The 23,870-nt window shown below is 65.4% G+C and overlaps 1 protein-coding gene across 1 annotated transcript; it reads left to right on the forward strand.

Annotated features, from left to right (window-relative positions):
* Window positions 1-7,113: 7,113 nt before the first annotated feature.
* On the forward strand, window positions 7,114-12,392 carry ATP5F1D (ATP synthase F1 subunit delta). Its single transcript, XM_075902667.1, has 5 exons — window positions 7,114-7,320; window positions 10,125-10,278; window positions 10,725-10,813; window positions 11,575-11,704; window positions 12,273-12,392. Exons 1-4 carry the CDS (start codon window positions 7,183-7,185, stop codon window positions 11,695-11,697), a joined length of 504 nt encoding a protein of 167 aa, XP_075758782.1. The 5' UTR covers window positions 7,114-7,182; the 3' UTR covers window positions 11,698-11,704; window positions 12,273-12,392.
* Window positions 12,393-23,870: the final 11,478 nt, after the last annotated feature.

Consider the following 23,870-nt stretch of genomic DNA (forward strand, 5'->3'; position numbering starts at 1 on the left):
CTCCCCCTCCCCCCCACAAAAAATGTTGTAGTCCAACCCTTTTGAGAATAAATGGCTGTGCCACCTCATTCCCTGCCAATCCAGGCCGGCCAGCTGGATAAGCCAAGCCCCCCCCCCCCCCCCCCCCCCCCGATCTCCCATGGCCGTGGAGGCTCGGGGCAAAAGTCATTTCATGAGGGCGCATCTCAGAGCCTGGCCAAACGCCCGGCCGGGCCCGCTGGTGCCACACAAAGAGCATGAGAAGGGCCAGGCTGGGTCAGAGCAAAGGCCGGTCCAGCCCAGTGTCCTGTCTGCCCACAGCGCCCAGGGCCAGGTGCCCCGGAGGGAGTGGACAGAGCAGGGAACCATCCAGTGAGCCCTCCCCTGTCGCCCATTCCCAGCTTCTAACAAACAGCGGCTGGGGACACGATTCCTACCTACCCTGGCTAACAGCCACTGATGGACCCACCCTCCTTGAATGTATCTAGCTCTTGTCTGAACCCTGTTAAAGTCCTGCCCTTCACAACATCCACTGGCGAGGAGTTCCACAGATAGTATAGACCGACCCTGCCCCTGCTGGGTCTCAGAGCCCGGAGCCCAAGTGGGACACTGCAATGCAGGAGACCCGGCACTGAGATCCGCTGGGGCGGGATGGGATCAGTGTAGACGTAGGAACCCTCAGCCCCAGGTGGCCCTGTTTTTGCTCCGTGCTGTTCTATCAGCATCAGGGTAGAGAGCAGCCCATTGGGTCCCCGAGGGCATCCCCAGCAGCCATGGGAAGCCAGGCGGAGCCTAGAGCAGCCCTGAGGCAGCTCTAAGCTACCCCACAGGCCAGGCAGGGCTCTGCATGGCATCCAGGCTCCCCTTCCCACCCCGGTGCCAAGTGCAGGGCGGGGTCACGGGGAGTCAGGCTCCGTGTTTCCAGCACGTCCGACCCCTCTGAGGGGCCACGAGCTTTGAGTTTCCTTTCAGGGCTGGCTAGTGCGGTGACGGAGGGTGTGACTCGCTGGCCGCAAGCGGCATGTCCTGCTCTAGCGTGGGGGGGAGGGCACAGCTTATCCCCATTCGGGCCACCACTTGGTATGCTTGTGGGCCTCCGGGACCTAAGCGCATGTGTAACCCACGTGCCTAGTGTGGGTCACTGTCCCACGGAGCGGCACAAGGGAGCTCTACGGCCTGGGCTGAGCACCAGCTGGTTTTATAGCTCAAGCTTGTAGAGGCTCCTATGCTAAGCCCCCCAGGTTCAAATCCACCCAGTGGCAGTTAAACGTGTGTTTTCCCGACCTGAGCTAAAAGGGGCATCTCCGTGGACCAAGGTGGTAGCAAGCGTGTCCACTTCCCTATGCATCCTGAGGAGCCGCAACAAGAGGGGCTGTGCTACACAGAGGATAACAGCCTTCTACTGGTGCTGGTTCCTGGAGTTCGGCCTTTAGCTCAAGTGGTGGAGGCTTGTGGGATGGCATTGAAGACTGCAGGTACCCCAGACAGTAGCTCATCGGTCAGCACTAATAACCTGCAGCAACCCGCAGAGCTGGAGACCTGCTCCGAAGGGCCATCGTATTCTGTAAGCACCTTTCACCCAGAAGGAACCCAAAGGGCTTCCTAATCTAGACACATGTCCGGCACCAGTGACCTGCAGCTGTCTCTGGGGAGGAGTGCAGCAGCCCACAAGCACACAGCCTGTGCAGGGCGCGGGTTCCAGGGACCCCCTTATGGAGGTACAGCCGTGAAGGTGGCTTTTGGGGGCTGCCGGAAGGGACCAAGGCTGGCGCAGTGTCCTGTAATCACACACTGCTGAGACGGGTGCTGCTGTAAATCCACCCCCTCCAGGCCGTCGCTAGGTAGATGGAGGAATTCTTCAGCCACTCCAGGCGGCTCTGTGCTGGGGGCTAGGCTGGCTGTAGACAGACGGCCTGAGGAAGATGGCGGTGGGTGGGGCCTCTGTTTTCGGGAGCAGCCTGTTTTCTCTCCCTCCGCGGCTGGGTTCTTCTGCATCCCAGCCTTCCAGCAAGAGAGTCTCAGGCTTGTATTTCATTCCTCCCAGGGGGGGGGGGGGGCTGGGAATATAATGGCATGCCCCCCCCCCCGGGAGGTGTGGAGACAGCCCTCCCTGGGATGCAGGATCTGGGGCAGCCGGGGGCATCAAGGAGGGCGAATGACATTGGCACAAACCTTGGCACAGCCCCGGCAACGGGTCCCTGCCTGGAACGATGTCACGTCAGCTGGCGGCTGTTCCCTTCGCCCCGTCGCAGGGATGCGGGGCCAAGCTCCGGCAGAGAGGCAGCTGCTGTGACCCGTGGGGAGGTGTGTTGGCTGCTAGAGAGCCCCGGTTCTGCTGTGCCCAAGTCACTGTGGCCAGTGGGCTACCGGCCCTCGCACAGCCACACGGAGTTGGTACGAGCCCCCTCACACCCGTGAGAGCCCGTCTGGGCTGGGAGTTTGCACTGGGGCGCGGCTCCTTCAGGGCACAACACACCCAGTGTAAAGAGGCTGAGCTGAAGCAAACTCACCCCACTTCTCTTTGCTGGGAGGCCCCGGCTTCCAGATCCAGCAGCCCGGCCTCGGTTCTCGCCCCACTGGCAAGCTTGGGCAGCCGGGCCCTGGGGACTGCGGGCTGAACCCGCCCCCCCAAGCGGGGCAGAGAAGGACTCCCAGGGCAGCGTGCCCCAAGGTCACATTTCCTACAAGTAACGGAGCAGCCTGGAGAGGGGGCTGAGCTCCACCGTCCCCTTCAATGACATCAGCACCTTCATCAGCATCTCCGTCCTCCAGGCTCCCACCCCGTTGCCAGCTGGCAGGCCTGTGGCTCCAGCCAATCCTACCGATTGCATCACCTCCCGTCCCCAGGGAGCCTGGTGCTGCCCAGAGCCACTGGCGGCACCCGGCGAGGCTGCCAGCCCTGCCCGGGAGGGAGTGGGGGCTCTAGGAAGATGCTGGCGAGACCCCTGCCCTGGGGAAGAGGAGACCGGCAGGGTCAGAGGCTGGCTGGAGCCAGGCTTCAAGGACGCACCATGTGCTGGAGTGGGAGTAGCCGCCCAGCCCCTGGGAGCCAGGACCCCCTGCCCCACCTGCCCCTAGCCGAGGGGCTCAGGAGGAGGGGACCCCATGGGAGCCAAGCCCTGGCACCCCAGGCGATGGGAGCCCAGGAACACCTGCCCCCAGCACAGCAGCTGTGGAGCAGCCTTTGAAGGGGGGAGGTGTAGATTTACCCCCCCACACTTCTGACCTGCCTCTCCCTCTCCCAGCCCCCATCACTAGCAGCCTGACCCCCCTACACCTCCCCTGTCCAAATCGGAGCGAGTGGCGTTGCCACCTGGCACAGGGGGTCGCAGGGCCATGCAGGTTCACCTCAGCCAAAAAGTGGCCCCGCCTCAGCCCTGCCCCCCCAGCTCTTCAGCTTATCCCCCCCCCCCCACCAGCAAATAAATCAGCCCTGCTCAGAGCAGCACCAGCCCGTCCCGCTGGCTGGCCAGGGCATGGGGCTGGATGGGAAGGCGAGGCACAGCTCTGGTTAAAGGGCCCAGGGCACCCCCAGGCTGGCCTCCCCCCATGCTGCAGACCACAGAGCCAGCTCCCCCGGAACCCCCTCTGCCCAGGGGACCTGGGACGAGAGCCCTTTACCTGCAGGTCTGCACTCAGTCACCAGTCCCCTGGCACAGGACGCTCCCTCTGCCCTGGCAGCAGCAGTAGGTCCTTTACCATCGCTGCGAGCTTGGCCACTAGGTGGCGACAGGGTCCAGAACTAAAGCCGCCAGATCCAGAGTGCTGGAAGCAGCAGGTAACTCAGCCGTCCTGTCCCGCTTTGGGGGGGCTCCCAGCCCCCTGGTCCAGAGTTCATGTGTGCAGTGGGGGGGCACTCAACCCCCTGCCTGTCCCTTGATAACTCACCAGGAGCCCTGGTGACCCCCAAGAGGGGGAGGGGGGACTTCCTGGCTCAATGAAAGGGGGACAGGCATGGAGGGAGGGGGCAAGGGGCGAGCGAAGGAGCCAGGGGAGCTGGGAAGGGAGTCAGACGACAGACTGGAGGGGGGGAGGTTTACTGTGGGGGGGCAAGGGGAGACGAGGGGGTTAATGGAGAGAGGAGGGGGTGGGCGGGGGATTGATAGCAGGGGCGGGGCTGGCTGGCTGGAAGGAGGGAGGAGGAGAGCTGGCAGCCGGCCCCCCCCGGCTCTGGCTGACGTATGGTGCCCACGCAGTGACGCTGACACCTCCAGATGCCTTTGGCGGAGGAGCCAGTGCTGAGGAGAATGTTAAGCGGCTGCCAGACGCTGGCTTCGCGGGGGGATAAACCCCTCTTGGGCTGAGCCGCCCCCTTGCCCAGACCTCCCAAGAGCCCACTCGGCCCCCGGGCTGCCCACCTGCCCCGCGATGGCAAAACTCCCATGGGCTTCGATGGACTCAGCCTCTGCCCCCTCTAGCCGGCTGCCCGGGGGGAAGGGAATCAGGCAGGGGCAGAGTGGGCAGAAAGGGGGCTAAGACCCCCCCTCCCAGCAGACATGCCCCAGGGCGTCTTTCTTTCTTTCTTTCTTTCTTTCTTTCTTTCTTTCTTTCTTTCTTTCTTTCTTTCTTTCTTTCTCCCAGCTCCATCATCTTGCCCCTACAGAGAGGCCCCAGGCTACCACAGCCCTGCAGGCCAGAAGCCCTGGTGATGGGCACCTCTGGGGATTCCCTGCAAAGCACAGGACAGGGCCTGGCAGACGGAGCTGGGCTCTTGCCTGCAGGAGGCAGCGATGGTGGGACGGGCAGAGGCAGACACCACCCGGGGGCCGCACGGTCCTGGTTCTGGGGATGCCCCGGCGGATCTGGGGCAGAGATAGAAGCTGGTTTCTAACAGCTGCCCCCTGCAGTTAAAAGGAGGGGGGTGAATCAGGTGGATTGGAGCTGGGCCAGGAATCCTTTGCCAGGCACATGGCTCAGAGCTGGGAATTCCCATCCCTCACCGGCGCAGCAGAATCGGGCCCCGCTCCGATACCCTGAGGTCTCCCTGCATGTGTCCCAGGTCTCCCCACCCCCAGCCTGCTCTAAGCATGGAACCTCCTGCCGCCTTGAATGCGGCTGAGCCTCCTCCTGGGTCCACCCCAGCGGAGCCTCGCCCTGCAGCAGGATCTGGGGTTGGGCTGCCCTGGCGCTGCACGGGGGGGAGGGCTGTAGTTGGCGTTAGGGGCTGGATCTGTCCCCAAGGCAGAGTCCAGCGCGGGGGGCCCAGGCAGGTTTCTCCAAAGCTGGAGTTGGGGGATTATCTTAAACATCTGGGGCGGGATTCACTGCTAAGGGCCTTTTACATGACAGAATCGAGTGGCCAGAAACAGCCCCCTTCGGTGGAGGTCTCTCCAGCCGGTGTAGAACGGCCACAAGGCTCCTGGCCCTGGGCGTGGGGGCACGTAGGGGGTGAGGCCAAAGCCTGACAGCTGGTCTCAGCTTCCCAGGGACCACGGGCTGCAGAGCAGGAGGCTGAGCAGCCCGGGGGGGGTTGGGCCTGGCCACAGAACAGCGGCCGGGGGAAGAAAACCGTGCAGGAGGCGAGGAAACCAGCTCTGCCTGCGGCTGCTGTTGCAAGCCCCTTGGGGCTTTGGTTTATCGCCGCTGAGTCAGGGGACTCCCTCGGGGAGCTGTCTCTCTGCGTGGAAACGCAGCCGCCGACAGAAGCACCAGGGCGCTGGCAGGCCCAGAGGGAGGGCACCCAGGAGCCGGAGGGAGCCCGGGAGTGGGTGGCAACGGAGAAAAGGGCGGACTGGGGGGGCAGGAGGGGCCCAACGCTGAGGCTGGGCCGCGTCTCTGAAATTGATACGAAATTCTGGACTCTGCCCCGAGACGCATCTGTCCCAGTGGCTGGGGCGGTCCTGGAATCCATCCCACCCCCCCGATCTGTCTGCCTGTCCTTCCTGCCGAGAGCCCGGCCTCCAACGCTCCCACCTGGCAGCCGTGCGTGGGCCAAGAGGGTTTCCTTTGCACGATGGAGCGTTTCCTGTGGGTGTACGAAAACGCCTGACACTATCCAAGATGACTGGACCCCATCTCCATGCATGCAGTGCCCTCTCCTGGCGCCACAGCGCGCCTGTGTGTGCACCGCAAAGCAACACCCGCACCATCCCTGCCAAGCCCTTTGTAGGCCCCCCTCCATTCTGCCCTGCTTCGGAGTGGGCACAGAGAAGAGCGCTGTTTCCCGGCCTCCGGGCCCAGCGCCGATACGCTGCAGAGCAGACATTCCCGCGTGTGACCACTGAACATTCAGCCAGAGAGGTGGCCGCTGCTGAGTCCAAAGGCACGTTTAGTGGCATGGCGGCCCCAGGAAATATTGGCCCAACAGCGGAGGGACTGGTGGAGATTAAATAAAACTGACTCTTCCCCTCGCCCCCGTGTTGAGGGGGGGCTGCATGTCAGAGCTCTTGAGATGCAGGAGAGAGAAACAGTCGGGGGGATATGAGGTGCTGCAGGGGAAATACAATTCCATAAAGCACTTCCCTCACACGAGGGAGACGGTTATCCGTGGGAAAGTCGCTCTCGTCCTGTGCCTCGGTTTCCCCACCCACGACAGGGGGACAGTGATCCCGACTTCCTCCGTAAAGGGCTTTGAGACCTTTAACAATGAACAGCTCTAGACGTGAGCCAAGTAGGTTAATGAGTCTCATTATTAACGTTGCCTAAAAATGAATGCAAAACGACGGGGCAGGGGCGCTCCCTCCCCAGCGAGCTGGAAGGGCGGGACAGGCTGGCTGATCGGCTACAGCGGTGTGAGCAATGCATGCCTTTGGCCCCGTGCGCGCAGCTACCCACGGGGTGGCCGGGGAGCTGGGACGAGGGGCACTGGCCAGTAATGCTATGGAGTACTTCTGCCTAGGAGGAAAAAACGACCCTACAATAAACAAACAGGTAGGAAGTAAATAGAGGGGCACAGGAGAAAAAAACTACAAGTCCCAGATGTCCTAGCGGCAGCCAGCTCCTGCCCCGGTGCATTGTGGGAGTCATCGCCTCAATTCGGCAGCCGGGCCGCCTTGCCCAGGAGCATCCTGGGATCTGTAGTTTGTGGCGCGCTCCGGACTACAATTCCCAGCAGACCTCGCGGCAGCCCCGGTGCCTCCTGGGATTGAAGTCCCTAGGGCTCGGAGGGGGGGGGCGCGGTGCATTGTGGGAGCTGCAGTCCGCTCATCTCCCAGGCTGCCCCGCGCTGGCCCCGTTGCCCTTGGCGTCCGCCCCGGTCCCGCCATGCTGCCCCTTCGCCGCCTGCTGGCCCGCGGGCCCCGCGCCCTGCGCCTGTCCGGCCCGCGGGCCGCTCCGGCCCGATCATACGCCGAGGCCGCCGGCCCCGCCCAGATGAGCTTCACCTTCGCCTCGCCCACGCAGGTGCGGGGGGGGGGGGGGTCTGGTGGGGGCACGAGGGAGGGGGGGCCTGTGCGGGGGGGGGTCTGGTGGGGGCACGAGGGAGGGGGGGGCCTGTGCGGGGGGGGTCTGGTGGGGGCACGAGGGAGGGGGGGGCCTGTGCGGGGGGGGTCTGGTGGGGGCACGAGGGAGGGGGGGGCCTGTGCGGGGGGGGTCTGGTGGGGGCACGAGGGAGGGGGGGGCCTGTGCGGGGGGGGTCTGGTGGGGGCACGAGGGGGGGGGGCCTGTGCGGGGGGGGTCTGGTGGGGGCACGAGGGAGGGGGGGGCCTGGCTGGGGGGGCACGAGGGAGGGGGGGTTTGGCTGGCCGGGTGTGTGTGATGGGGCTGGGGGGGGCGATAGGCACTAGAGAAGGGGGGTGCCTTTGAGCCCAGCAGCCTGGGGCCCTGAGAGTGGGGGGCCGATCCCCAGCTCCTAGCAGTGGGGATCACCTCCCCCTGGGTAGCCTTGCCTGCCCCCCCCTCCCCTCAGCTCCTGGGGTTATTGACTTATTCCCACAATATAAGAACGCTGGGGGTCACCAAATGAAATCAATAGGCAGCAGGTTTAAAACAAAACCAAAAAAAAAGGAAGTTTTTCTTCACTCAGCGCACAGTCAACCTGTGGAACTCCTTGCCAGAGGATGTGGGGAAGGCTAGGACTTTAACAGGGTTCGAAAAAAGAGCTAGATAGATTCATGGAGGTTAGGTCCATCAGTGTGGGGTTTGCGAGGGAGAGCCCCCAGTTGTGACACTGTCTCACGCAGACACCCTGCCAACGGGAGCCTGGCTGTAGTGATCTTCGGAGCATGGCACAAGGCACCTGTCCTTGGCCCAGTGTCCATCCATCTGTACAGCTCCTTCCGCCGCAGGCTGGGGCAGGCGGCTACTAGCCCTGTTAAATGCAGGTGGTTTGGTGCATTTTAGAGGCAGGCGTTGCAGGATGGTGTCCGGTCCCTCTGGCGCTCCATGCGGTGCCAGCCTCGTGAGCTGGGGTTCTCCCAGGCCGGGGGGGTGAGGGTGTGGTCCCACGGCTCTGACGAGAGCCACGAAATGCCACGTATGCCTCCAACCTCCAACCTCGTTTGTGGGCTGTTGCGTTGCGCTACAAGTCCCAGACCCTGCAAAGAGTGTCCAGCTGGTGTCGAAATGTTGTCTGCGGCCTCGTGAAATACGCGCCGCGCCGTCTGTCTAACCCGCTGCCCGGTGCACGCAGGGAGGGAGGGAGGGGCTCGGGCCTTAAAGCAGCAGCCGTTGGGGATGGGAGGGATTTAGAAAGGGTTTTACTCCGTGGTTCCAGCACAATACGCGGGATTATCAGATTGGGGCCGAATGTCCCAGGTTCCCTTGCTCTTCAGTCCTGATCTGAACCCCTAGCTTGGTCTAGGGATGTAAGCGACTAGTGGACAATATCGGATAGTCGACTAGTCACCTCCTCCCCTCCCCCCCGCACCGTCTCTGGGACGCTACTTCCATCCCCTCCTCTATCAGAGGCAGCAGGGGGAGAATAGGGGATGCTGCTGCGGAGCAGTCCCTGTCCACAGGGATCCCAGCATGGAGCTGTCACCTCCTCTCCTCCCCCCTCCCATCCCGACAGGAGCTGTTACGGCCAAGTAACCCGTTTGAGGCAGCCAGCCCTGGCTGCCATGAACAGGGGCTGGTGCCGGAGCAGTCTCTGTTCGTGGCCGACAGGGGCTGCTGGATTCTGCACAAGCCAGGACTGCTCAGTCCCGGCTCAAGTCGGCGCCTCTGGAGCTGGCCCCGCTGCGGCTCTGCAGAGGCTCCTAGCGACTGAGCATCGCCGCTCCGAGGAGCCAGATAATCGCATTGGAACCTCTGCAGCTGCGGCCTCGGGGCAGCTCAGCCAGTGGCACCTTCCTCTCACCCTGCCGCGCCCGGCTCTGTGGGCTGGTTGTGCTGCTGTACCAGCTCCACCCTGAGGCCTCCCAGTTTAAGTGCCTTCCCCGCCCTGCAGCCCTCTCCGCTGTGCCACCCCCCGGCTCACACCGAGCGTTCCTGGGGCCCTGGCCCTGCCCTTTGGAGCTGCTGGGGTCGGCTCTGGAGAGATGTTGTCCGATTCTGCTGGCGCTGGTGCATGGGTTAGCAGGGCTGGTGTCGCTGCTCCGGGGGGGCCCGGAATTGGCATGGGGTCTCGGCTGGGCTAGCGGGGGTGCCGTGGGCCTGGACTGAGGCGCCCTGGGCGAGGAAGGGTGTCCCAGAGCTGAGAGGGCAGGGCGGAGGTGCATGGGCGGAGCCCAATGGGGTGCTGCAGTGCAGGTCTGAGGTTGCACCAGCAGACGCCGTGGGGGGCGGGCGATGCCCAGGGCTCTCGCACTGCAAGGCAGGACTTGCGCTGTCTGGGCAGAGCTGTGTGGGAAGCTTGTGAGGATCCTGCCTTGCTCCCTGGCTCCTGTCGGCCTCCTCGCTCCTGCAGACTGCTCCCTTGGTGTCGCCTGCCCTCTCCCGGCGCCTCCCCCCAGCGCGAGCCAGTGCTCTCCCAGGCACCGCCCTCCCCCCACCTGCGGCGCCCTGCCCGCCCATGTAGTGTTCGCCTCCGAGGTAGCCCACCACCCGCTTGCGCCTTCCGCTTGGGAGGGCAGGGCAGGGACGCTGTTCGCTCAGCAGACCGTGCCCACGGCAGGCAGGGAGAGCCGGCTCCCTGGGTCCCGTCTGGCTCTTGCTGAGCCGCAGAGCTGTGGGGTGAGGTGAGGGACCCCCGAGTCTGCCCGGTGCTGCCTCCTGCTGTCGGGGAGGAGAGCCGCCCCCAACCGCCCTCCCTTCTCCCGCCTCAGGTGCTGTACAACGGAGCCACCGTGAAGCAGGTGGATGTGCCCACGCTGAGCGGCTCCTTTGGCATCTTGGCGGCTCACGTCCCCACCCTGCAGGTCCTGAAACCCGGCGTGGTGACGGTCTTCACTGAGGACGGCACCGCGACCAAATACTTCGGTGTGTGAGCCTGGGCCGCACCCTGGAAGTGCGAGGGGGGGGGGCAGGGTCTGAAAACGACCCCCCTTCGGAGTCACACGGCACCTTTGCCTGTAGGACCCTGCGCTCCTGAGTGTCTGTGGGTCGGGAGGGGGCCGGAGACCTGGGGATTCCTCGGTCCCCAGCACTGTGGGTCTGGGAAAGCCGCATCATCTCTCTGCCTTGGCCCTCCCCTTACGAACTGGAGCCCACGCCTCGCTCCGGGGTGTCTGGCAGGCCCCGCTAAGCTGGCCTGTGGCCGGACAGCTGGGGCAGCGCTAGCTGACCACGAGCCTGGCCTGGCCTGCTCCGGCGGAGGAGGGCTAGAAATGTGGAAGCGCCCTGGGGTCTGGGCACTGTGACTCCTTTGCTACTGGGGTGCTGTGGCCCTGCCCGCTGACGCCGCGCCCCCGCGGTTGTGTTCGCAGTGAGCAGCGGCTCCATCACCGTCAATGCGGACTCCTCGGTGCAGCTGCTGGCAGAAGAGGTGGCCACGTTGGACATGCTGGACCTCGCCGTGAGTAGGACGGGCTTGGGCCCCCCGCTACCAGAGTCTGGCTGCAGGTCAAGGCCTCCTGCGGGGGCTGCCTGTGGCCAAGGGAGGCTTTCCCTGCTCAAGGCCTCGTTCCTCCCCCCACTGCCCAGGATCATGGCGTTAAACCTTCCTTGAAGGGTGCTGGGGGAGCCCCTCTCTGCAAGCTGCAGCCCTTTTGCAGTCCCACACCTGCCCCAAGTCCTGGGGACCCGTCTTTAAGCACAGGCTCCCCGGGTGCCCAGGCTGGGCGTGGGCCCATGAAACGCCCCGTATGTGTGGACGGGGACGGGCGTGCAGCTGCAGAACTGGGCTGCGGGGGTTTGCCGCGGCTTCCCCGGACCGGCTGCTCCGGTGCCCTGCCAGGAAGGTTTTAGTGCTGCTGGCTCAGCAGTTGCCGGTTGTGGCGTTGCTGGATCCACCCTGGCCCTTTCCCAGTGGCTTGTTACTGCGCTTGGCTGCCTCTTAAAGAGACGGCGGCCCTGGGGCGGCAGGTCCTGTCCTACGCGGCTCAGGGACACCCCAGACAGTGCCCCACCTGGGAAGGTCTCTGGGTCTCTCCGTGGCCTTTACGCAGATGTGTGTGCGCTTGGGAGGGGGCTCGGCGTGTCCCTGAGCACCGGTGCTGGGGGGGGCCCCGCCTCAGCGAGTGGGGCACTTGAGGCCATAGTGTCCCGGAGCCCGCTGTGCGCCGACACCTGCCCGCTTCAGTCCCCGCTGAGCGCTCTCCCCTCGCCTGTGCGCAGACGGCGAAGTCGAACCTGGACAAGGCCCTGTCCGCGCTGGCTGCAGCACCTGACGAAACAGCGAAAGTAGAAGCCCAGATTCACGTGGAAGCCAGCGAGGCCCTCGTAAAAGCCCTGGAGTGAGGGGGGGGTAAGTGTCCTGGCGGGTAACACCCTCCCCAGCAGCCCCCGGCCAGGGCCCAGGCTGTGCAGGCCTTGGCGTCATGGCAGCCCGCTGCCATTAGGGGGCAGCGTAGGCCGTGCCGGTCTCTGGTCCCGGCTGCAGGGCCGGCGAGTGGCTTGGGGAGTGAATTACTGGGCGGGAGCAGATGCCCAGACGTGGCCGGTTCCTGACCTCAGCCGGAGTCGCCCTCCGGGGGACCCGTTAACCCGCGTGGGGTGAGGGCTTCTAGACGTGGCCTGGACACAGCAGAGCAAAGTCAGGGATGGGGGGGAGCAGACTGGGCCCCCCTCAGCTAACCAGCCACATGAGTCTCGGTTCTCATTTGGCACCAGTTCGGTGAGCGCACGCCGCTCCTGTCGCCGGGCTCCGCCCAGGCCCTGTCCTCCCGGGCAGGCATGCCTGGCACTTGGTCACTTGGCCTGCCTGCCCCTGGCTGCTCCTGGCTCCCGTGGCCACCAAAGGGCTGTGGGCTGCCCGAAGGGAGGCGCTGCGTGGCCGGGGTCCCTTTCAGCTCCTGCCCTTGTGTGTGTTGCAGGGATTCTGCTGCTGAGGTGCAGGAGCCACCGACCGGGTGCCGGGCCGGGCTCTCCCCCGTTGTATGGCTGGAGCGAGGCCGAGCGAGCGCGTTGATCGATTAAAGAAAACAAAAGGCCCAGCCTGCTGAGTGACACCGTCTGTGGCCGGCTCGGCCAGTGGCTTGCACTAGCCATGGGGCACGTTGCTCCTCCGCCGGTGACATGCCGCCGCCGGGTTTGTTCCTGGTCGGGCTGGGTGGAGTGATGGGGGTCGGCCTGGGAGGGGTCCCCTGGGGGGCGCGGCTCCATGGAGAGCCCCTCTGAGCGACGTATTGTACTGCGGCCTGGGTCCAGCTTGTCACACAGTCCGCCTGCGTGGACGGGCCAGGGCCAGGCAAGCCACTGACCCGTATCTCCTGCATGGTCGTGGATTGCAGGGAGCCAGACCGACCCGCGCTTCCCTCCCGCCGACCCCCGCTCCGGGACATGGGCGGAGGCGGGTGGGCGCCGGGATTGGTCACGGCTCAGGCGGCTGCCGGCAGCGTGCAGCTCCGTCTTCGCTGGATGCCAGGTGTCCCGGAGCGATCCTGGGTGGCACGGGAACCGTGTGCATTGACCTGTGTTGGGAAAGCCCTTGGCTCTGGCCCCTCCCCCGAGAACGGGGATTCCCGGCCCTCGTATCAGGAAAGGGTCGTGGCTCTGGCCGGTGTGGAAGGCTGGGTTGGTGCTGTGCTCAGCCTTCCAGCTTGGGGGGGGGGGGGGCTGTGCTGCGTCTCCTGGAGGGCTGGCTAATCCCCGGGCAGGTGAGCGTGGCTTAGGGCTGGGAGCGAGGGGGAATCCCGCCCCAGAGCCCCTGGTGGGAAGTGTCTCAAATCGCCCCATCTGCCTCCTGGGCCTTAGTCCGAGGCTGCTCTCCGAGGGCCGTTGGGGGAGGGTCGCAAAGGTGGCGCCTCAGCCCTGGGTGCTCAGGGAGTCTTGAGGGCCGTCTGAGGTGGGGGGGGGGCTTGGCCATGGCCGCCCACGAGTCCCACCTCCCTCGTCACCGTTTCTCCGGCTTTTAGCAGCCCCGAGCTGCTCCAGGGCCCGGCCCTGCCCGGCGCTGCTCCTCTGAAAGGTCAGGCGCCAGCCGCGGCAGCAGAGCGAGCGCTAATTAAAACGTCCCTGGAGTGAGTGGGGCTGGAACCGCTTTGGTTCCCTTCCGCTCTCTCCCCTGCTATTTGTGGCGCGTGTGCGCCTGGCCTGACGCACGCCTGCCTCTCTCTCTCCAGCCCAAGGTGGCTGTTTTTTTTCCATCGCATGGAAGAGCGTTGGCGAGGCCGGGAAGCTGGGGAAACGGCCAGCTGCTATTTTTAGGACCGGAAAAGTGTCTCCGTCAGCATCCCCTCCAGCTATTCCGAGCGCCTCTTGCCAGCTCCGGCTCGCGGTGGCAAAGGGGCAGGCTCGGGGGTGGGAGATGGAGCCGCAGGGAGGTGGGGGCCTCTCTTTGTGGCAGGGGGTGTCCGGCGTCCACTTCAGCGCTGGACTGTCTCCCATAAAGCAGGGGATGCTGGGAGTTGTAGTAGGTGGCACTTCGGGGCTCCGACTTGCTCTGTTCATCTTAGAAAGTGGCCAGCAGAGGGTGGGAGCAGAGAACCCCCCGTCCCGCCTTCCCCAGAGCCGCCGACTGCCAGGGCGGACGGAGCCCTGTTCGCCTGTCCTGCAGCTCGCTTGGAGCTGAGCTTTCGGGATCTGACACGGGCTCAGGCTGCTCCTGCCTCGGCACACCCCACGCTGCGGCCGGCTCAGCCCTCTCGCTTGTATCGCTCCCACGTGAAAGAACCTGCCCGTGTTCTGGGGTCTAAGTGGATGGGGGGGCGTAGCGGGGAATTTAAAATCTCCCTTGTACGCGGTTGGGTCTTGGGAAGGAGAGCGGGTAGGGCAAAGGGCCCTTTGGGGCTGGCCCGGCGACTGCTGACCGGCACTGAAGGAGGCCTGCTCTCCCACGGAGACTGGCGCCTGGCAGACGGCTTCCCCGGGCGCAGCGACCCGTGCTACGGAGAAGCAGCTAGCCGAAGGGGAAGGTGCAGCTACACAAGGCTTTGGAGGCAGGTCTAAGGGAGCAAAGGGCTGCCCCCGGCTGTCACCCGGTGCGGCCCAGGGATCAGGACCCTGGGGGCTTGTATTCTAGTCTTGCCTCTGCTGCTAGTCATGGCTCGGCGGCTGCCTCAGTTTCCCTGCCTGCAAGAGACAGGGGCGGCTCGATGAAAAGCTGGGCTGGAATTTCTTTGCCTCGTGAGCTTTCGACGGCCTTGGGAGCGAAGGGCTGGCTGGAAAAAGGCCTGAGCTGGGCAGGGGTTTATTGCAGCGGGGAGAGCGTGTCATTTATTTCCATTAGGGGCTTTTGGTCATGGCTCGCGTCTCCCTGCCAGCTGGATGGCGGCTGCGCTGGGGCGGGGGAGCCAGCGGAGCAGGAGCGGCTGGAAACTGAAACATCAGCGTCTCTCGGAGGCCTGGTGGCGGCCGATTGCGTCTCCTCTTTCAGGGAGTGATTGACCACAAGGGGTGGATCCTGCTGAGGAGTGTTTCCAGAGCACCCGATTGCCGCAGCCCTGGCGTTGGGAGCGGGGAGAAGGATTTCCGTGGCTCTCCCCAGCTTTCCAGGGCAGGGGAAAGGCCGAAGAGGCAGAGCGGTGACGCGCTTTCCGTGCTCGCTGAGGGCGGCAGTGCACCTTTCCGGGGGAGGGGTGCCCTCTGACCCAGGCTCCCCATCTCAAAAACCTCCATGAGAGCTGGGGTTCCCGGGAAGCCGGGGGCTTGTGTGGCCGCTCGGGAGCGGTTCAGCTGCCGCCCAGCTGAGAAGCGGCGTGCCTGCCGCTAGGTGTTTGCTTCTTTTGGTGGTGCACCTGCATGCACCTAGAAAAATGTATTCCGCACAGGGATGGGAACAATCAGAGGGAACACTGGGTAGAACTGGGGGAAGTATGGAGACGGGCCAACCACAGACAAGAGTCGGGATGAGACAGCCTGTGCCTAGGAAAGGTGTCGGGGGGATCGGAGGGAGGGGACAGAGGAGGAGGCCGTGTCATTTACCCCGGCAGGTCCCCTGAGCCAAAGGCTGCCTAGCGAAATGAAACCGCTCTAAGGCAGCACCTCCCCTGCACGCCGCCTTCCTGCAGCAGGCGTTGGCGGAGGTGGGGGACTGTTCAGCAGAGCGAATTCCGCGGAGGCAAAGTCCATTGGGCGCTGCTAGCCAGGAGGGCCCGGGGCCGCCAGCCCAGCGCGGGGTGCCCTGCAGCCGGGGCTGAGGCCGTGTGTTCCCCTGCCAGCGTGGAAAGCAGGGGGCTAGCGTGTTTCTCTCTGCTACGGGGGGGCCAGAAGCTGATGGGCTCTCCGGAGCCTGGCCTGCCTGGAATCCTTCCTCCCCAGTCCCAGCCGTGCAAGCCCAGGGCTCTCCGCAGGAACCCCACTGGGCAAAGATGAGGTCCTGCTCCGACAGCCCGACGCACGGGCCCTCTGCGGTCCCTGGGGTAGAGACACACGGTGCGGGCTGGTGTGTCTGGACGGCCGCGTGTGCGGCGCAGCAAGGCCGGAGGAAGGCGTTAACTCGGATCCGTGTCCCCAGGTACCCTGGGCTGCCTAACCTTGGGCGGCTCTGTAGGACACACTGGCACTTCCTCCTCCAGCGGGCAGGCTGGGCCCTGTTCGCTGGGCCATTGGCTTCTGTAATGATTAACCCCCGCCTCTTCATTGTTCCATCCACGCAGCCTGGCCCTTTCCAGCCCTGGAAAATGCTGTCACCCCACCCCTCCGCCCAGCGGGGGGGCAGCAAACCTTTCCTGAGGGCCTCTCTTCCTGGGAATAGGCGCCAGTCGTGGAGTGGAGCCCAGTGGAAAATCCCAGGCGGTGTTTGAAATGCCCTGCGAGGCAGGCAGGGAGAGGGGGCTTGCCCTGGGATCACGCTGCCTGTTGGCCTGTGATCGGCTTCCTACGCGGCGCTCTGCCTAGAACTGGAAGGGACCTCCAGGGGTCGGCCTGTCCCCTGCCCTCCCAGCAGGACCCAGCGTCATCTAGATCCTCCCTGGCAGGCGTCTGTCCAACCTGCTCTTCAATCTCTAAGGATGAGATTCCACAACTTGGCCAGGCAACGTATTCCAGTGTTTCAGCACCCGGGCAATTGGGGAGTTTTTCCGACTGTCCAAGCTAAACCTCCCTTGCTTCTCGTCCTACCAGCAGAGGCCAAGGAGAACAATTTGTCTCCCTCCTTGTAACACTCTTTTAGATACTTGAACATGGCTCTCCTGTCCCCTCAGTCGTCTCTTTTCCAAACTAAACAAGCCCAGTTCCTTCACCCTTCCCTCCTAGCTCACGGTCTCTAGACCTTTCCTCATTCTTGTTGCTCTTTTCTGGACCTCTCCAATTTCTCCATCTTTCCTGCAGTGGGGTGCCCGGAACTGGACACAATGCTCCAGCTGAGGCCTAATCAGTGCGGAGCAAAGCAGCAGCATGACTCCTTGGCTACGTCTAGACTGGCATGATTTTCCGCAAATGCTTTTAACGGAAAAGTTTTTCCGTTAAAAGCAGTTGCGGAAAAGAGCGTCTAGATTGGCACAGACACTTTTGCGCAAAAACACTTTTTGCGGAAAAGCGTCCGTGCCAGTCTAGACGCGGTTTTGGGCAAGAAAGCCCCAAGCGCCATTTTCGCCATCGGGGCTTTTTTGCGCAAAACGATACCGCGTTGTCTACACTGGCCCTCGTGCGCAAAAGCATTTGTGCCAGAGGGCTTTTGCCCGACGGGAGCAGCATAGCATTCCCGCAAGAACACTGACAATCTTACGTGAGATCCTCCGTGTTCTTGCGGAAATTCAAGCGGCCAGTGTAGACAGCTGGCAAGTTTTTCCGCAAAAGTTTTGTGGAAAAACTTGCCAGTCTAAACGCAGCCCTTGTCTTGCTTGCAATACTCCTGTTCATGCAGCCCAGAATTATGTCCCACTGTTGACTCGTATTGAGCTTGTGGGCCACTCTGACCCCTTAGCTCCCTTTCTGCAGCACACCTTCCTAGACAGCTTCCCATTCCCAAGAATTCTCCTTCCTGATCCCTGGTTTTCCCTGGATGTGGGGTTTCTCCGGGCCTGTAGGTGGCACTGGAGCTGTAGTGTTCTGAGGCTGCTGGCCTGTCCCTGCTAAGGCGAGAAGATTGTGGGTTTTTTCCTTCTCTTCCCCACCCTTCCTGCTGGCTTGTGGCAGGGGCGGAGGCCAGGCACCATTGCCAAAGTGATGGGCCCATATAGAACGGCTTTTGGCCACTGATCTCAATGCCTTGGAAAGCCTCCGGTTTAGGGTGGTGATCCAGTTGGGGAAACTGAGGCAGGGTGTGAGGCGGCAACGTGCCGAAGCAGAGCTGGGGCCAGGACTCTTGGCTCCCCTGCTGTAACTGGGAGCTGCTGTAGAGCTGGGCTGAGGGTGCACCAGGAGAGCGGGGGGGCCCAGACAGGACGAACAGCCGAGTGCTGCAGCATAGTCACGGGGGGGGGGGGGGGTGCTCTGGCTGGGAGAGCTGGGCTGGTCGTGGCTCGGGGCGGAGCAGCCTGATTTCCTTGCATGGAATTTGGCACGAGCTGCAGGGGAAGGGGGTTGGGTGGGGACCCATGGGGGGAGTGTTGGAGATCAGCGCTGGGGGGCGCCAGGCAGGGGCAGGCCCAGGGAGCTGTGGGCCAGGGCAGGTGTTCAGGGCTGGAGGGGGACAAGGAGCTGGGCTCTGGCACTGGGGGGGGGGGGGGGTCCCGCCGGCGTGTCTCGGCCCGGGCACGGCTTCCCGGGAGGACGCTCGCGCTCTGCAGAGCTGGGAGGAGGGCAGGCTTTGCACCTGGAGCGAAGCAGGGGGAGGGCCCAGCTCCGGCACCTGCTCCCCTCCCTCGCCCTGTGGGTGCTTCACCCTGGGGAAAGCTGGGAGGTTCCCAGGCCGGTGCTGGGAGGGGAAGCGGAGACTCCAAGCATTGGGGGTAGGGCCAGGCCCTTTCCAACTAGGAGTCGGCTCTGGGCCCTGGGAGTGGGAGCCCGCACAGGCCCGGAGGCTGGGGGGGCGCCAGGTGGAAATGGCTGCCGGCCGGGCCTGCCATCCAGCCGGAGCGGCATGAGGTGGCAGCCGGCCAGGTTCTCACGCAGGCCACAGTGAAGAAAATCCAGGCAGCGCTGCCGGCGGTTGCCAGGGCGACTGGCCGGCTGCCACACCGCGGGGCCGCCCCCAGGTGCGCCCAGCGCCAGGTTTCACTGGGGTGGATTGTGCAAAGCCGCGGTGGAGGGCAGGTGGCGGGCGGGGAGCTGGGCCGGGCGGGGGGACGGATTGAGGGTGGCTCAGCCTGGACGCCGCTCCCTTTGGGGAAGGTCAAACCCCGAGGTGAGCAGGGAGGGGCACTTTCCACCTGGGAGGTTCCCAGGCAGTCACTGGGAGGGGAAACTGAGGCACGGCCAAGCATTGGGGCTCGGACCAAGCTCCTTAAAACTAGGAGCAGGAGCCAGGCTCATGGGCTTCTCCCCTCCCTGCAGCATCTCCTGGGGTCCCCCTGCCCCCGGCCCTGCCGTCTGCCCCCAGCACTCAGCCCAGCATGGGGTGGGCCCTGCGCTCTCCCCTGGGCCGTGGCAGCGAGGGAGCTGCAGCTGCTGCCGCGGTGGCTGGGCGCTGGGCTGCGGGCGCTTGGTGAAAGCCGACGCCAGGCTGGGGCACTGGGCGGGGGAGCCCCACCCTCAGGACTGCCCCTGGAAGAAGAGTCGGGGGGGAAGGGGGGAGAGCGCGGCTCTGGCTTCCTAAAAGCCCTTGTGCGGAGCGCCCTGCCCCTGAGGGCTGCGGATAAACAGGCCGGGCGAGCCGCGAGCTCCCACGCCCCCCTGAATGGGGTCATTGTGCGGGCTGGGCCCTGCGTGACTGCCCCCGGGGGAGATGCCCTGAGCAGGGGTCAAGGGCGCCAGCAGGAGCCTGGGACGGCGTGGGAGGCGGCCGGGCTGGAGGGCGGGTGCGGAGAGGCAGCATTCCCAGGCTGGGTATCTCATGGGGCATGGCATGGGGGGCTGTGCCCTGTGGAAGGGGGTCGGAGAGGGGCTGGGTGCTGTTCCAGCCCACGTGCCCTTTGCTCGGCTGCTCTGGAAGGGGGGGTCTCTTGTGGCGTGGGGCAGGCGTAGCTCCTGAGTCGCCCCCTGAAGCTGGCGAGGCTGCTCTCCCGGCACCTGGCGTGAAATCCACGTCTGCCACCGTCCTGCCCTCCCCCGCCCGTCCATTAACCTGGGTGCCAGCAGGGCTCTGCCCCACCCGCCCCGGCCCTTTCCCAGGCAGCGCCGAGCAGCTGTGCTGGGGTGTTGTGCCTCCCGGCAGGGTGTGCCCGCTGTGGGAAACGGAGGCTGCTGCCACCCAGGGAGCCGGAGCCACAGAGGCAGCTGAGGCTGGGCTGCCCGCTGCAGCCTCGCTGGCCACACCTGCGGCTGGGGACCTGCCCATGTTCGGGAACCAGGGTCTAGAGAGACAGCTGGAGTTGATGTGGGGGCTAAAGGGCGCTGTAGTGACCCTCCTGCTGCTCCGGATCCACTCTAGACCCTGTTCTAGGGGGCGCTGCAGTGACCCTCCTGCTGCTCCGGATCCTCTCTAGACCCTGTTCTAGGGGGCGCTGCAGTGACCCTCCTGCTGCTCCGGATCCGCTCTAGACTCTGTTCTAGGGGCGCTGCAGTCACCCGCCTGCTGCTCCGGATCCGCTCTAGACTCTGTTCTAGGGGCGCTGCAGTCACCCGCCTGCTGCTCCGGATCTGCTCTAGACCCTGTTCTAGGGGGTGCTGTAGTGACCCGCCTGCTGCTCTGGATCCGCTCTAGACCCTGTTCTAGGGGGCACTGCAGTGACCCTCCTGCTGCTCCGGATCCGCTCTAGACCCTGTTCTAGGGGGCGCTGTAGTGACCCGCCTGCTGCTCCGGATCCGCTCTAGACCCTGTTCTAGGGGGCGCTGTAGTGACCCGCCTGCTGCTCCGGATCCGCTCTAGACCCTGTTCTAGGGGGCGCTGTAGTGACCCGCCTGCTGCTCCGGATCCGCTCTAGACCCTGTTCTAGGGGGCGCTGTAGTGACCCGCCTGCTGCTCCGGATCCGCTCTAGACCCTGTTCTAGCGGGTGCTGCAGTGACCCTCCTGCTGCTCCGGATCCGCTCTAGACCCTGTTCTAGCGGGTGCTGCAATGACCCTCCTGCTGCTCCGGATCCGCTCTAGACCCTGCACCCGCGGGACTTGGCCGATGGGAGATCTCTGGGACGGAAGCGTCTCTGGGGGGTGCACCCACCACGCAGCCTGGCCCAGGCACACGGCGCCCGACGCGCCCAGAACGCTGCGGGGAGCGTGTGGCGGGATGTGCGTGTGTGTAAGACACCATAGGGGGCGGGGCACATTGCCTGTGTTTTGAGAAGGTGCAGGGGCACGGGGTGTGTAAGAAGGTACATTGTGTGCAGGGCAGGGTGAGTGTGTGTGCATAGCAGGATGCAGGGAGTGTGTCAGTGGGTGCAGTGTATGCGTGGCCAGGGCGGGGGGTGTGGCAGGGTGCAGTGTGTGTTAGTGGCAGGGGGCAGTGGATGTGTGGCAGGTGCAGTGGGTGCGTGCGGGGGATGGGGTGTGGCAGCGGGTGCAGTGTGTGCGGTGCACTGTGTGCATGGCAGGGGGTGTGTTGCATTGTGTACGTGGTAGGGCAGTGTGTGCGTGGCGGGGGAAGGGGGTGCGTGGCCAGGGTGGGGTGTGTGGCAGGGGGCAGTGTGTACAGTGCAAGGGGTGCTTGGTAGGGTCAGGGAGTGTGGCCATGGGTGCAGGGGGTGCGTGGTGGTGAGAAGGGGGTGTGGCATGGCCATAGGTGCAGGGGGTGCGTGGCAGGGAGCAGGGGGGTGCTTGGTGGGGCAGAGGCTGTGGCCATGGGTGCAGGGGGTGTGGCCATGGGTGCAGGGGGTGCGTGGCGGGGAGCAGGGGGGTGCTTGGTGGGGCAGAGGCTGTGGCCATAGGTGCAGGGGGTGTGGCCATGGGTGCAGGGGGTGTGTGGCGGTGAGAAGGGGGTGTGGCATGGCCATGGGTGCAGGGGGTGCGTGGCAGGAGCAGGGGGTGCTTAGTGGGGCAGAGGCTGTGGCTACGGGTGCAGGAGGTGTGGCCATGGGTGCAGGGGGTGCGTGGTGGTGAGAAGGGGGTGTGGCATGGCCATGGGTGCAGGGGGTGCGTGGCAGGAGCAGGGGGTGCTTAGTGGGGCAGAGGCTGTGGCTACGGGTGCAGGGGGTGTGGCCATGGGTGCAGGGGGTGCATGGCGGTGAGAAGGGGGTGTGGCATGGCCATGGGTGCAGGGGGTGCGTGGCAGGAGCAGGGGGTGCTTGGTGGGGCAGAGGCTGTGGCTACGGGTGCAGGGGGTGTGGCCATAGGTGCAGGGGGAGCATGGCGGGGGCAGAGGGTGTGGCCATGGGTGCAGGGGGTGCGGGGGCAGGGTGCAGGAGGGGTAGGTTAGGTTCAGGGGTATGTGGTGGCCCCGGCGTCTCTTCTCCCTCCCTGCCATGACTCACCCGGCAGGAGCGTCTCCCCTCCCTGCGCGGGGCGGCTGCTTTGGGAACAGCCCGCGGGCCGGGGCACGAGCGCTGGGCGGGCAGCGGGGTGGACGCCCCCTGCACGGTGCTGGGGGGGGGGGGGGCGGGGCTGGCACAACAGGCCCCGCCCGTGCAACCCCCCCAGCCCCCATGGCAGATCTGCTCCACTGGCCTGGCCTCCCCTCCCCTCCCCCTGCTCCCTCCCAGCCCGGCTTGTCCCTGCAGGTCTGAAGCTCCAGGCCCTACAGGCCGGGGCCGGGTCCGGGCCTGCCAGCCCCTGGGCAGGGGTGGAAATGACAGTGGCTGCTCCCCCCAGTCCCCGGGGTCCTTTCTGGGCTGGTTTTCCAGGTCCTTTAGTCATGGAAATCTCAGAGATTTAGTCACATTCCTGGTGGGGTCAAGTATTCCCCTCCCCCCCCCCCCCCCCCCCCCCCCCCCGCCACTGCCACCCTCCCCTGTTCCTCTGGGAGAGAAGAATCGGACCGTGGACGGGGTCAGGGAAGGGGCCGGGGCCTTTCCCCTCCGGGGGCACTGGCTCCGAACCAGCCCCAGGGTTGGGGGAGGGGGGCTGGGGGCTGGGACCTCTCTGCTCTGAGTCGACCCCGGGGTGGGGGCCGGCTGGCTCCGGCTAGAGGAACAGGCGAGGGGCCTTTCTTCTCCAGGGAGGTGCCATCTGGAGGGGCAGGGAACCGCTGAGGTGCCTCCCCCCAGGGTGGCAGACTGGCTGGCGTTGGGGGTGCAGGGAGCCGGCCTGGCCCTGTGCCCTGGGGAGGAGGCCTGGCTGTGGAAGCTGGATGAAAGCGATTACCGGGGGGGGGGCACCTCGGCAGCCGCTGCCCAGTCCCTGCCCCGGGAGAGGGTGGGGGAGGGACGGCGGGTGTGCCGCTCCCAGCCTGTCGCTGGCAATGGGGCGGGGCCCAGCGCACGGTTGGGCCGTGGGGCACGAGGGGCCCTTCACCAGCCGGGGTGTCGGTACCGGCTGCCCGCGGGACAGCACGTCCCGGAGGGGCCTCGGGCCTCGCAGCCTCTAGCCGCAGGGGTCAGGATTTCGTGTCCGTCCTGATGTGACCCCAGGGGGCCCAGGGAAGGCGCCCAGGCCGGTTTCACTGCGCTCCCTCCAGCAGCTGCTGCCCTGGGCCCTTGTGCAACGCTGGGGGCCAGGCCACCTGCTCCTGCTGCCCAGCACGGCCTCAGTTTGCCCCGGTGGGAGTGTGGCTGTTCTCACATGAATGCTGCAGCCAGGGCGATGGGCCGTGGCACAGGGGTGCGCCGTGGCGGCTGGCGGGCCTTGACAAGAGTCTCGGTGCCCCGTGGGGATGTGTCCGGGCCTGGCGGTATTGCTGGAGATGGCGGTGCCCCCCAGCTGCAGCGGGAGGTGGGGGGGCTACCCCTGGCTGACTCTGCTGCCCCCCCAGCTTTGTGCAAGGATCCCTGCCCTTGTGAGCGGGGTCACTTCTCTGCTGGGTTGCCGAAGCCGGCAAGAAACAGGAGCCTTCCCCACGCGCGGGGGGCGGAGCAGCAACCGGGCTCGGAGACTCAGGCCCCTGAATTATTCAGCCGGGAAAGGCCGTGACCCAGGCTGGCGTGCAGGCAATGGCTGGGGGGGGAGGGAAGGGTCCAGAGCTGCCCTGCTCTGTGTTCACAGGACTCAAGAGACCACGTGGCTGGAGCCACTCGGGCCCCAGCTCAGCTCGGCAGAGCCCTGGGGTTCCTGGGGGCCCCACGGTGCAGCCGGGGGTGGGGCTGGGAGGACGAGAGGGTCACGCACGGTTCTGCAGGCCACCGGCTTGGGTACGGCAGCCCCCAGCCCATTAGCCAGCGGGGGGGGGGAGCTACTGGAGCGAGGAGGAAAGGGCGTTGGCGGGGGTGAGGGGGAGAGGTCTCCACAGAGCTGGGGTGCTGGGGGGGCCCAGCCCAGCACCCCAGCTGTGCCGACCCGTCGCCCCGCATAGGTGCAGTTGTGGCACTCGGTGAATGTGTCCCGCAGCCACCGTGGCTGGGGCGGGGGGAGGGCGCTGGCGCGTCCAGCGTCTGTTCGTCCTCGGCTGCCACCGTCCTGCGATGC

Source organism: Pelodiscus sinensis, chromosome 19, assembly GCF_049634645.1.
Source record: "Pelodiscus sinensis isolate JC-2024 chromosome 19, ASM4963464v1, whole genome shotgun sequence".
Lineage (NCBI taxonomy): Eukaryota > Metazoa > Chordata > Testudines > Trionychidae > Pelodiscus > Pelodiscus sinensis.